The 14,252-nt window shown below is 37.1% G+C and overlaps 1 protein-coding gene across 3 annotated transcripts; it reads left to right on the top strand.

Annotated features, from left to right (window-relative positions):
• Positions 1 to 1,592: 1,592 nt before the first annotated feature.
• LOC114320763 (uncharacterized) lies at positions 1,593 to 13,559 on the top strand. Of its 3 annotated transcripts, XR_014362242.1 has the most exons (4): positions 1,593 to 1,813; positions 4,395 to 5,607; positions 7,282 to 7,396; positions 7,866 to 13,559. XR_014362242.1 is itself a non-coding variant. In XM_082916514.1 (3 exons), the coding sequence occupies exons 1-3, from the start codon at positions 5,553 to 5,555 to the stop codon at positions 8,026 to 8,028; spliced, it is 333 nt and encodes a 110-aa protein (XP_082772640.1). In that variant the 5' UTR covers positions 2,687 to 5,552; the 3' UTR covers positions 8,029 to 13,559. The 3 variants fall into 3 exon arrangements, 1 of the variants encoding a protein (XP_082772640.1); XM_082916514.1 differs by lacking the exon at positions 1,593 to 1,813 and having other exon boundaries at positions 2,687 to 5,607; XR_014362241.1 differs by lacking the exon at positions 1,593 to 1,813 and having other exon boundaries at positions 2,904 to 5,607.
• Positions 13,560 to 14,252: the final 693 nt, after the last annotated feature.

Raw genomic sequence — 14,252 nt, 5'->3', positions numbered from 1 at the left:
TGTTTGTTTTTTTGTTTTTTTTTTTTTTTTGATTTTGAAAATCTGTGTTTGATGATGATGATGTTGAAGTCGCGATGCGACGACCCACTGCGAGTCAGCTCAGAGGAGCTTGAGTTTGCTCAGAGGAACTTAAGTTTGCTCGAAGGAGCATTGGTAGAGAGGCCATTCAAGAATAGAGGAACATCATCCGGAGGAGTTAGCTCAGAGAAGCTTCAGTTAGCTCAGAGGAGCTTGAGCTTGCTCGGAGGAGCATTGGCAGAGAGGCCATTCGAGAAGAGGGCTTGGCATTTCAAGAGTATTGGCAAAGGGCAGAGTTTAGAGACTTTCAGAGGAGCTTTGGCAGAGGCCATTTGAGAAAAGTCATCAGCAGAGGGTGCAACAAGTGGAGTGCATTTCAGCTGGATTTGAGTAGAGAACAATGAGGGGAGCTTGGCTAAAAGAGTTAGACGTTGAAGGTAGGCCATCAACATAGAGGTGTTGGACTCATCAGAGGAGCGGTACACGCACTGCAGCATCAGCTTTGTACTACATCAACGAGGACGTTGATGGTTGAAGTAGAGGAGAGTGTCATGGGTTGCCTTGCATGTGTTGTTATGGTTATTGTTGATGATGATTTGAACAGTCTAATTGGTTTTGGTTGTTGATAATGATGTCTGATTAGGTGGGTTTGATTTTTTGGATTGGTTTTGGTTGTTGATGATGATGTCTAATTGGATGATTCTCTCTCTCTCTTTCTCTCTGATCCTCTCCTCTTTTCTTCTTTCTTTTGCCAGTTATGAAAAAAAAAATATATAATTCAAAACAACATCGTTTTGAATTCGAGCCAATTTCGAGTTCGGAAGTTTCAAGTTACATAGCGGAACCATATTTTATTTTCCTATTCTTTTTCCAGTTCTCAATTCTTTTTGGACCAACGACAATTTGGCACGTGGCAAAGCTTCCTATGAAAATTTTGGTGACCTTCCTCCCTTTTTTCTCATTATTGAAGTAATCTCAAAAAATCAAGTAACGTTACTCATGTAATAATCTGAACCAATGGTATAACTGAAAATTTTGTCTTTAAAATATGATAATTTACCATTGTTGGAAATAAGGAATAATCCGATTAATATAAATTGTAATTTTTTAATCGTCAAAATATTACAAAACACAATTTTAGAAAAATTACAAAAAAAAAAAATTCTCAAGATTTGAGCATTATAACAAAATAAATTTTTAATTTTATCAATTTAAGATTTTAATTTATTTTCAACATAAATCATTTGTTTATTTTCATTGATTAAAATCAATGAAAAAATAGATATTTTAATCATTAAAATTAATAAAAATAATATTTTAAACACTTTATATTTACAATTTAATGACTAAAATATCTTTTTTTTGTCAATTTTACTTAACAAAAATAAATAAATGACTTAAATTGAAAATAAATTAAAATATTAAAATTTAAATTGACAAAACTAAAAATTAAATCTTTTTATTTTTATTTTTATTTTTTTTAATTGTAATTTGTCTCTAAAATTTTTAATAATTCTTGCTTTCCTCGTAGACTTTTTTTAAGTCTTTGCTTTTTCACAAACCAAAAGCTGTCTCTCTGTTTCACATTTTTCTCAGGCAAAGAGACTCTGTTCATCTGGTGAGCTTAGCATTGTCTTCTTGAGTTGAAAGACTTGAAAGGGTTAGGCTCTCCTTCCTCTCCTCCCTCACTTGTACACTTAAAACCCAAATGCCCCTCTTGGTGCTTCTTTGACCATTGAAGAGGAAGCGGCGCTCTTGATGTCTTGCTCACTTGGAGGACTTCTCAAATTTTTGGGTAAAACTCAATCCCCTCATCTCATCTCTTTGATTTTGTGGTAAAACTTAAAGGGTAGGATTTTCTAAAGTAAACTCGTTTAGGGTGTTCTTAATTTTAAAAGCATTTTTTGTTATTTTGTTCTTGGATGAGGAATTTTGTGATGTTCCATGTATGTGTTTTATTTTCAATATTAGGTAATTTTAAAAAAAAAATCATGAAAATGGGATGTTTGATGCTACCACTTGTTAAGAGGTGTTTTATCTTGAAAGTCTATGAAAAAAGGAGTACTCAAAATTAGTTTATCTTGAATGGCATAACCCCTAAAAGGAGTACAATTGGGGTTAATCACGATGCAGATTGTAGGATGTTACAATTGTATAACCCCAATTGGCCCAAACAATCCGGATCTCATTAGGATCTTAAATTGTATAACCCCAATTGAGGCAAACAATCCAGATCACTTTATGATCTTAAATTTTGTAGAATCGTACTACGATCATAATTCTACTACGATCCCATTCCAACCAAATTTTTTTTTTTGTTTTTTATTTCTTATATTTGGCCATAAATCCCCCTGGAAGCATCTCCTCTAATAAATTTTAGCATAGAAGATGCCTTGTATCAAATTATCATTTTTTTTATAATGATTTTAAAATTATTTTACATAAATTATTATTATAGGCAATTTTTCAATTTATTTTGCACTGAAATTATGATCCGATCCATGACTCTCTCCCAAAGATCCCACATAGGATCCCAATTTTAACAATCTTGTGTTAGATAGTTGTTTAGATCGAGATTCTATGTAGGATCGGTGAGAGGGTATTGTGGATCGGATCGGATCGGGTCGGGTCGGGTCGTAGGATTGGATCAAAGATCATAGGATTGTACCTCCTATTTAAAATAAGGTAAAAATACAGTACACATAAAAAATAAGGTGAAAAATGACAAATCTTACACTATCCCACACGATCCTACTTGGGATCCTACTATAACACTATCATTTTGACAATATAGAATTGTATGATCCTACAATCTGCATTGCTATTTTGATAACCATGATGTAAAATGAAAATTTTGAAGTATTAGGTGTTATATGCCATGTTATTGAAATGTATAATTTTTCTAAACATTTTGGTAGATTAGGGCTTTATTTTTAAAGCCATGTACCTTTGAAACTTTATTTTAGATCAATTTTGTAAAGTATGTGATTTATGCTTAGAGGAGTAGGTTCACATGATTAATATGCTTTGGATGACATTTTACAGTTTAGTTGTCAAAGATGGGAGATTGGATGTCAAGTAAGTGACATTTTTATTGAAAATAATGAAGTATATGAATTAGAGCTTGTCTGTGTGCTCACATGCTTTATAATTTTCTAAAATGATTTTGGAAGTGAATGCTTAGGTTAGGCTTTATTTTAATGAATATGTAACCTTAGAAAAAAAAAGGGGGGCTGTGTTGTGTGTTGATATATTGAAGTTTATGTTTTGTTTGGGAAAAGATGAATTTTATTATGAAATTTTAAAAGTTGGAAACATTGCCAACATGTTTAGATGATTGTCAAATAAAATGGAATTTGAATCAAGATTAAAATTAACGAGTTTGCAAGTTTCAAAACTGGAATGAATTCCTTTGACTGTATTTTGAACGTAATCATGGACTTTTTTAATTGGTTTGACTTTTTAGGTTCTTTTAGTTCATCTCATTAGATTTAGAAATCCTGGGTGTGACATAATATGTGATATAATTAACAATGCAAAAATAGCACATGCTACTAAAGAAGGACTATCAGCTACAGAAAAAAGATATTTTTTGCATAATTGCGGAACGAATAGTTTAACCCTCATGAAATAAAGTTTATTGTTGGAACTCTAATGCCAAAGATAACTGTTGCACATAGGTCTCAAGGTATTTAGATAGAGGATGATGCTTTGATTTAAAAAAAAAAGAAAAGAAAAAAAAAGATGACAACCTTCCTAACTAAAATTTCATAAAAATAAACCGAACAATAAATTATATAGCATCAATTTTTAAAAATGAGACAACTACAAAACCCAAATTGCATTCACGTGAGTCAAATTTAATTGTTATCATCTGTTGGATTAAAAATGGAAACTTGATGGATATCAATTTTGAAAAGGGGCAAAACAACTGGAATGGAGAGAATTTCACATATGGCATTTACTCAATGGTAAACAATAAACAAAGGGTTTAAGGGATGAGTCTGATTTTCTTTCACAAGCTCAGAGTGTGAACAGTACACATTTTTTGATTGGTGCAAGGCGAAATAGTGGAACTTTGATGAAAATCAATTCTGAAAATTCTTTTGTTAGTAGTTAGTAGCTAGAGTGAGTTAGTTGCACTCTAGAATGACCTGTAAACAAGTGTTAATAGGCATCTAATTTATTCAGCTATGCAACCCAACAGAGGCAAATAACTTGAAGTGAGAACATATTTTTCATCTTCTTTGTCACAATAAAAACCCACAATTTTTTGTAACAAATTTCCAGATTTTTACAAATTTCTGCACAGAACTTCTCTTCCCTAACTCTCCTGAATTCTTGCTGCCCCATCACACCCTGCAACAACCTAACAGTGGTATCAGAGCATTGAAGGTCCTACAAAACAAAACAGCTAAGGTCCAAAAGTCCAAAGAATGGCAGCAAGTTCTAGCATTACAACCTTCAAATATTCACCAGCTGGACTACCAATTTTTGAAGGAGAAAATCACAATTTTTGGAGCACTCAAATGAGAACCCTTTTCAAATCAGAAGATCTGTGGGATTTGGTTGAAAATAGCTATGAAAGCTCTCAGAGCCAAGAAGAATATTCAGCATGGTCAGAGGCAAGGAAGGAGAAGTTGAAAGATGCCAAAGCCTTGTACTACATTCAACAAGCAATCACGAAAACAATTGCTCCAAAGATAATGGCTGCAACAAAATCTAAAGAAGCATGGGAGATTTTGAAGAATGAGTTTCAAGGATCGGCAAAGGTTATCGTTGTCAAACTTCGAACTCTATGGAGAGAATTTGACAATTTGATGATGAAGGAAGGTGAGTCCGTCGAAATTTTCTATTCAAGAGTTTTTGCTGTCATTTATCAGTTGAAGGCTTGTGGAGGTATAGTACAAGATAAGAGAGTAGTAGAAAAAGTCTTGAGAAGCCTTCCTATTAAATATGATCGTGTGGTGGCCAGCATAAAAGAATCTGCAAATTTATCAACTCTTAGTTTACATGAACTAATGGGTTTCCTTCAAGTGGGTGAAGAGAAAATGAATAGATTTTCTGATCAGTTGGAGCAATCTTTTCAAACAAAGATGAATATGTCAGAGAATAAGGATGGAGGAAACAAGAAACAAAATCAAGGCAATCAATTTCAGAGAGGCCAATCTAATCGTGGCCACAGAGAAGAAAGAAAAAGGCATACTCAATGGCCTGCAAGAGGTATATCACAATCTGAATCTCGCTGCAAATTTTGCAAGAATACTAATCATGGAAGCATGGACTGCCATTTCCAAAAATGCACAGGATGCAAGAATCCTAACCATCTTGAAAAAGATTGTTGGTTTCATATGAAGGATGAAGCTAACTTTTCAGAAAAGCGTGAATCTTTAAACCAACAGTTCTATCCTTACATAAACGCTCAACAAGACGCGTGCTATATTGACAGCAGATGCAGCAACCATATGATGGGAAACAGTAGCAGCTTTGTTAGCTTGGATGAAGGAGTAAAATCCTAAGTAAAGCTTGGAGATATGAAGGTTCAGAACATTAAAGGAAAGGGCACCATTGCTGTGCAAACAACGGGAGGTAACACCAAGCTAATCCATGATGTTTTTTATGTTAATAGTTTAACTCAAAATCTATTAAGGGTGGGCCAATTGATACAAAAAAAAGGATATTTGGTGAAATTTGATGAAGGTGAATGCACTACACTTGATAAGAAGGATAATAAGAAAATTGCTCAAATAAATATGGCCACCAACAAAGTGGTTACTCTCACAATGCCAGTAAAGGCAAGCTATGCCTTAGAGGCTGAAGACATGGATCAATACATGACATGGCATTTGAGATATAGTCTTTTGTCAACTTGTCTACAAACCAACCCAACCTGCCTATATGTATATGAAAAAATTACCTTGCACTTGCTTACAAGCAATCTCTCCTTAACCTTAATACCATTAATCAGATGATACTCACCTCTTATTTTTATTGCTTATTTTATTTTTATTTTTTTGCTTAATTTGATTCTTTTTTATATTATTTTGTAAAGTATGATTTCGACTAACATCATGTATTGATTAATATATTTGTTGTGTTGGGATGTGGAATAAATAATTTTTTTTTTTTTTTGCTGTTGAAATTAAAATATAAAAAAAATTAAGAAAATGAAGATGTTAAGGTTGTATGTTCAGACCTAAACCGACCCACACACACCCCTGCTCAAGAGTCACATAATCATGTAAAGTTTCAAGTGATTGCGACTCTTGGGGCGTTGGCACAATGCCGAGGGAGTTTTTTTTCCCACGCCCTTTTTTTTCTTCAATTGACATCATTATTCAATTCACAGACTTTTTTTTTTTTTTTTTGCACACCACTCAATCCCCATATTCTTATCTTCAACTGAACCTAACCCTTTCCCCTCCGCCACCCTCATCAGTGTAGCCCCCATGCTTGCGCAGCCCCTCCTGTCCCTGTTGCCCGCTGCCTAAGCCCCACCTCCTCCCATGTTGTCCCCTCTCCATCGCCTGCACCTCCTTCTTCTTTTCCTTTATTAGGGGCTACTGAGGGGAGTTACGGTGGTGGGCAGCTAGCGGAATCACGATTATGTGACGATGGCGATAGCAATGGCTAGGGTTTTGTAGTGGCAAGGGTTGGTAGCTAGCAATGGTGGGGTTAGGAGGGAAGGTGTGTATCTTTTGTCCTTGATGGTAATTTGTTTGTGGGGCACAATCGTAATTAAAAACATAAAAAAATGGTGTGAACTAAGGAGGATGGTGTGTAGAAGCTCCTCAATGTCAAGGACCACCAAATAACTTCTCTAGCAACAGACCTTTTATCAGGGAAGTTTCCCGAGAGGTACAAAGATGTTACTTGCCAGGCATTCATTCAGCCATCCAACCATCTTAAACCCACTTGGATGGAATTAGTACAAATGGCTTAATATGCATGATGAATGCTGGACAATCCAAATCCAAATGCCAATCAAGCCAAGCTTATCAATTTCTTAGTATATATGATCAATTTACTATTCTACTATGAATTTTTTAATAAAATATTTTGATTTTTTAAACTAATTGGATACTTTATTTTTTAATCAAATTTTAGGAGACCATAGTGCCAACTCTGCATACCTTTACTAGGGCAAATTCATGTCCAGCCAAACTTATTATATAGAATTTGTAGTTATATATTTGTTGGGATCTTTCTACAATATATTTCATGGTGAACTTAATTACATTTGGTTTTGTGTCTTTAAAACAGCCATGGAAGCATCAACTTCTTCTGAGGTTAACTTTCAGATTCCAGCCAATTCCCACATACCACTTTCTGTTCCATCTGGAGATGAAGTCAAATCAACCATCTCAGGGTTTACAACGTAAGTTAGTAGAAAAATATTGGGTTAAGAAGTATTCTTATGCAGGTTTTATTTGTTTATTTGTGTAGTTTTATGTTTACAATTTGTCTATGAAAGGCAAAAGAATATACATCTATGTTCTTTTTCTACTTATTAATCCGCATGTGTTGAGCTCACTGTTTCATTTTTATCCCAAGTCCGGATAAAGAGGTTTGTGTAGTGCGGAAATCCCTGTGATATCTCTCACTAGCATTTTTCATCAATAAAGTGTTCTTTTTTGCTGATAAAAAAAAATAATTATTCTTCAATAGTTCTCGTATTTTACATATATATATATATATATATATATACAATTTTCTATACATTCAGAGAGAAAGAAATGTTTCAGAGTGCAGTTTTGTTTCGCACTAGTTGATTTGGGTTCCCTTGCCTAGTTTGGATATGAATGCTTCTGATCTTAATACTATCTATCTTATGACACCTTGTACAGTTCTTTTCAATCTGAAGCTGGATCAAAAGTCGGTTCACTTCCATTGATTTCTAGCCTTGATGGTCTAGGAAAGCTGGAATCTGTTAAAGGAATGACTATTCAAAAAGCTTTTGGAATGTTGGACGGTTTGAAACAATCCATTTCCCACTTGGGATTGCATTAACTCTTGAATCACGTCCTAAAAGGCATTATGCTTTCAATGATGAGAAGCAATTAATGATGTGAGGTACACTCACAACTAATGTTTTAAATAGCACAACAAAGGTATTGGATGACGCGGCCGTAAAAATTTAAAAATCATCCGCTATAAAAAGAACTGGCCTAACTTGTCATCTCTGAATTGGGTCAGAAGTTAGCTATGAAGTGATACATATCACCAACCAGGTCGGTATGCATGTGATTTTTATTTCCTCTGCTATACCGGAGTCGGTATTAGAGGCCATAAAAACAATTCGTATCAGCCGATATTGGTATATATCATTCAATATTTAAAATCATTTATAGGACCAAGTTGCTTATCTTTTTCTTGAAAAAAAAGTATGATTTGGGTTTGAATAGAAAGAATAAAAGACTCTTAATAAATCACACACAAGGTTATGAAAAGCAATTGTGGTCGTCGTAACCGCGGCGGTGGGGCGGTTGCAGTTGCGGGATGTAAAAGCCGTAGCATAACGGTTGCGGTAACCGGAACCGTGAATTTTTTTATTTTTCGCACAATTTGAAAAAAACTTACTAATATCTATATATTTTTTTTCTATGATCATATTATTGGGTTTAAAATAAATATTAATCAATTTTTGTAAATTTTTAAATATGATCTAACATATTTCATATTTTTAAATTACTATAAACTGAGTTTTTTATATTTTATTTTATTAATTAATGACTTTATATTATACAAAAAATCAATCACTAAGATAAATAATGACAACAGTAAGAAAACAAATAAGAGCCTAAATATATATATATACACATATTTTAACCAAGCCAAATAGATAATGACTACACTTATTATTATTATTTTCAAACAATATATAGATAGACACACAAACAAAATCGTTGAGTGATAGCAGTTGAATAGAATAGCATAGGTTTTACAGGTTCAACAAATCAATAACATGTTTTTCATTTTCCTCTCCTCTCTCTCTATCTCTTGCTCCTCCATCTTTTTTCTTTATCTTCCCTCTTCTCTCTATCCCTCTTTTCCCATTTTTAGCTCTTTTTTTTTTTTGTGTTTTTTCGAAAGACGCAATTTGGAACCGTTACGTAACGATGTGTAAAAGACCGTTACGGCACCGTTACGATTGTTACGGTTGACACACTTGTGAATTTCAATCACACTGCAAAAGTGGCCGTTAAGGGCGGCGATAACCACCACAATCGTTACGTGTGGCCGCTTTTTAAAACCTTGATCACACACAAAAATATTATTGGCTGATCATTTGAATCATTTAATCATGTGACAAGGAGCTTAACGTTTTAAGCAGTTATTGTCATGAACATTCTTTTCATCAATTTATGTCCTCTAAATCTATTCGCCCTATTTTGTATGTAGAATGTGGTGAAGGTTGTAGCAACTCATGAAGAGATGTGGAATGCTTTTCTAAACGTTAATGAAGTACAGGAAAGGACCGAAAATTTTTCTCTCTATAAAATGAGAGCGCTCTTGTAGACACCCCATTTTTGACCGACCTTAAAACTCAGACGTCACCGATTGAGCGCTTGGTGATGTTGCATATCGTGCTCGTTCAGAGGTTTCAGAGTCTCGGCTGCGAGCCTCGCCTCCGGACTTCCAGACTCTTTCATGCTTTGCTCGGTTTGCGAACCAAGCTCTGTTTTCTCTGTTTTCTTTTCCCGAAGGGAGGGAGAGGTCTCATAGATCATCTCTCAATGGCCGTAAGCTACGTTTCGTGGTCGTAGGCCATTTTGCCCGTTTGGAGTCCGGTTTCTGATTTTTCGGAGCCGTTGGCCGTGTGCCTCGGTTCGGGACCGCTTAACCACCTCCGTTTGCTCCGGTTTTTGGCATGCATCTTATTTGCTTCCTTTTGAGGGACACTGTGGCCCGAGAGACCAATTTCGTGGTCGAACACCACTTCCGGTGCCTAACAGTCAGTTTTCGGGGCCTCGGGCTGTGCGTTTCGGCTCCTGAACCTTCATTTTGCATCGGTTTGGGCTCATTTTTGGTGGAGACCTTATTTTCACTGCTAAGGAGGTCGTAGAAGGGTAGGAGGCCAGTAATTGTTTTGACAACCAGTTTTATTCCTCCATCGCCCTCCGTCGCCCGTTTTTCTCACTTGAAAGCCAATGTTGACCACCCTAAGGCCACTTTTTCCAGCCCTAAACCACATATTTGTGTTGTACACACCTGGGAGGCCACCAATATCATATGGCTGGCCAGTAATTGTGTGTGACCCTTTTGAACCCCTCCTAAAAGTGGCATTTTCTCTCTCCTGGTTCATTCTCTCCAGTTTTTGACCACATGGTTGTGTTGTGCACACTTGAAAGGCCCTCTTTTTGGCATAGCCGGCCATTAACCTTCATTAACCCTTTTGACCCTTGGCCGACCGGCCATGGGGAAGGCCGACCGGCCACCTAAACCCTAGGAAACCGGCCGGCCATAATCCTCTCTCCAGGTACTTTACGAAAATGCCCTCTGTTTCCCCCCAGATTTTGTATCCGAGGGGGCTAACTTTTGGGGGGAAACTTGAATTCCATTCCCCCCCTTTTTTCCACCCTCTTTTGCCTATATATCCAGGCCCACCAGCTCCCATTTGAAGGGTTACAAAATTTGTTTTAAGGCTCTTGCATTGCATCTCTCTCTCTCTCTCTACACTCCAACCCTCAAAACCCCTCAAATCCCACACCCCTTTCTACACTACCACATAGCACCACACCACCACCATCCTTTCCAACACTTGGAGCTGGTTTTCCAGAGCTTAGGAGCACTTTTTCTCAAGCCAAGAGCTACTGAAGCTTGGTCTACAAGGGTGAGTCTTCATTCTCCCTCTTTTATGCTTTATTTTGTTCTATATCTAAGCCATACTTGCTTACATTTTTAGGCTCCGACCCTAACTGAAAATAGTCATGTTTTGATGTCTTTTTCATGATTGATTAAAGGTCCTTCCATGTTTAAGGTCTCTAGCTACCACTTGCTTCTTTACTTCTCTTGTATGCCTCTTTCTTGTATAGTATTTTAGGCTAATTTGTAAACTGTTTTGAGCTTGGTCATAAACTGAAAAGTGACTTATTTTGAGCCCTTCTTCAACATTGTTGAAGGGCTTTTCACTGTTTGAGGCTTCTTTTTGTCACTTGCCTCTTTATCCCTCTTTCGGCCTTATTTTTGCATATTTTGTTAGCCTCTTGTGCTTGTATTTTTGGGCTCTGGTCCGAACTGTAAATAGCCTTATTTTGACCCCCTCTTCATGTTTTATCAAGGGACTTTTGCTTTTTGAAGCTCCTTTTTTGCTCTTTGTGTTTAAACCTCTTTTTAGGCCTTATTTTGCATAGTATTTTAAGCTTGTATATGCACTGTTTTAGGTTTGGTCACTAACTGTAAAATACCATGTTTTGGGCCCCTCTTCAACTTTGTTGAAGGGCCCTCCTCTGTTTGAGACCAGTAACCATCACTTGCTTCTTTGTCTCCCTTTTGGTCCATTTCTTGCACAATAGTTTAGTCATACTTGTGTTTGTTTTCGTGGCTTGTTGTAAACTGTAAAGTGCTTCATTTTGAGCCCCTATTCAACTTTGTTAAAGGGCTCTTGGCCATTTAGGGCCAGCAGATGCTACTTGCTTCATTATCTCTCTTACGGGGCCATTTTTGCATAGTAACTTAGCCCTATTTGTGTTCACTTTTTGGCCTTACTTAAAACTGAAAATATGCATGTTTTGGGACTGCCTTGATTCTGTCCTTGCACTTCATTTTCAAATAATGCATGCTTTGTATAGCTATAGGCCATTGCGTGTGCCTAGTTTTGCGTTTCGGGTCTCATTTCATGCATCGGGTACCATATTGCCATGTTTCGAAGCTGTTTTGCATCATATTTCGGTACTGAAATTTGCATGCTTGTATGCCATATTCCATGCCCTGCCATGTTTTGTTAGAGTGGCATTTGTGCCTTAGGTTTAGTCCTCGGTTTGTGTGCACGTGTGCACGCATCTCGAGTGTCTCGTTTTCATCCAATGGCCTCCTATGTGAGTGCGGCCGAGATTCACTCACGTTGGTGTAAGCCCATATTGCATTGTGTATGCCATTTCATTTCATAACATTGTGTATGCTAGGCCGTATGTTAGCGCATTGTGTATGCCATGTTATCTCGTGCATCGTGTATGCCATTTCATAGCATCGTGCGTGCACTACGTCAAAACAGGGCATTAACAGCGGTTTTTTTAACGGCGGTAACAAAAATCGTCGTTAAAGGTACTATTAACGGCGGTAACGAAAATTGTCGTTAAAGGTATCATTAACGGCGGTTTTGTTACCGCCGTTAAAAAAATCGCCGTTAATGCTCACTTTTAACGGCGGTAACAAAACCGCCGCTAATGCCCAATCATTACCGCCGTTAATGACGGCTGTCTTTGCCGGCGAAACTCCGGCGTGCTCCGGCGAAACTCCGGCGAGCTCCGGCGAAACCATCTACAATAAAGTAAAAGTAATGTTTAAATATTTATTTAGGGAATATATTTCATGAAGAGTGGCTATGGTAGAGTGGTTAGTGTGGGTGGAAGAGAGGTTGAGGGTTCAAGACTTGGGGAGTGCAAGAAGAAAGAATTATTTTTTGAAAAATTTGAACCTATTTACGGCGGTAAAAAACCGCCGTTTTTGATCCTATGTTACCGCCGTTTTTGGTCGACTTTTAACGATGGTAATTTACCTTTTCACAACGGTTGTACTTTTTCCGACATGCGCATAAACGGCAGTAACAAAACCGCCGTTAATACCGTCGTTAAAGGCTTTAACGGCGGTTTTATAGTTTTTAACGGCGGTAAAAAATCGTCGCTAAAGCCCAATTTTGGCGTAATGGTGCTAGGTTGTATATTAGTTGGATTTATGCATGTCATGCATATTACATTGTTCTTGGGATAGGAGTTAGCCCGAGCACGGGAAACGAGGGACGTTTCGTACTTCGAGTGACGGAACGTGTCTCAATTCCCAATCACCGACACTCCGGATTATTCATGATGGAGTTTAGGTTTTGTTGTGTTTATATGTGCATTCATTTCATATTGAGTCGTGCAATTCGACTCCTCGGTCATCATGCATCGATATGCGTGATTGGTGGCACGAGGACCGATGACTACGCTCCCTGAAAGGTAGTCATGCATATATATGTAAAAATACTTTTCCATGCCCCTTTCTTGCTCTCTGTTACAGCAAATCAAGAATCAGCAGCCTTCCGAAGCTTGACACGCATCCTGAGAATAATTGCAAACAAAGGCTAATTGGGGCATCGCAGTGGATTTTCGCACAAGGCAACTCAAGCATGCATCATCCATCATCCGGAGCAGAGTTGAGGCAGTCCCTGGCTTGCATGCCAATTTATTGCTTTCCTAATTTAATTTGTTAATTAATTAGGGTTTTGTATATATTTGGACTGTAATATTCATTCCGGACTGTATATTATTTATTCGGACCCTCTGCGCGAGGGCAATGTTGTAATAAGTGTGTGTGTGTGTGATGTATGTCTTCCAACCTCACGTCTTTCTCCCTTTTATTTACCCGCTTATGATGGTTAGATTAGAGCATGTTTCAATTAGCATACAGTATGATAGCATGTTTGCATTCATTCATCTGTTTTGCATGCACCGGGTTCGGCGCATCATACTAACTGCATTGTATTTTCAATTCCAAGTTGAATACATGTTAGCTGTAGCATTTCATATGCCATGTCTAGAATAGCCGAGCCTGCTATAGTTGCACTTTTGCATGTGTTGCATTAGGCATTTCTGTATAATTAGGATCATGCATGGATTTCTAATTAGTTTCTGTTTTGGCTTGGAGTACTCGGTAAGTTTTTATGCTTTAGTATCCTTGCATGCGTGTGAGTGACTGCCATAATAGCATGCTTACCATGAGGCTATGTACTGATGTGATATAAACTGCCTGAATGCCTGTGGGTGAAGGTTGGGTTATTTGAATTGGAACAATTCATTAATTGTGAGTTTTAAGCCCACTAGATAGTGGCAAAATCATGTTTTCTAAGCTCACCTGAGGGTGGCAAATCCACGTCTTAGCCTACTTGTGAGTAGCACCATCAAACCATTTTCAAACAAACAAACATGAAATGTTTTGTTTCAATTCAAGCGATCCAGTCTATACTTATATGCTGTGCGCATCACATAGTAAATCTAGGCTAATAATCGGAATAAGAACGCATAATGTTTTCAAAA

Source organism: Camellia sinensis, chromosome 2 (genome assembly GCF_055761805.1).
Source record: "Camellia sinensis isolate YWXY chromosome 2, ASM5576180v1, whole genome shotgun sequence".
Classification (NCBI taxonomy): domain Eukaryota; kingdom Viridiplantae; phylum Streptophyta; class Magnoliopsida; order Ericales; family Theaceae; genus Camellia; species Camellia sinensis.
The sequence above is the reverse complement of the archived record's forward strand: the minus strand, read 5'-3'. Positions and strand labels throughout refer to the sequence as shown.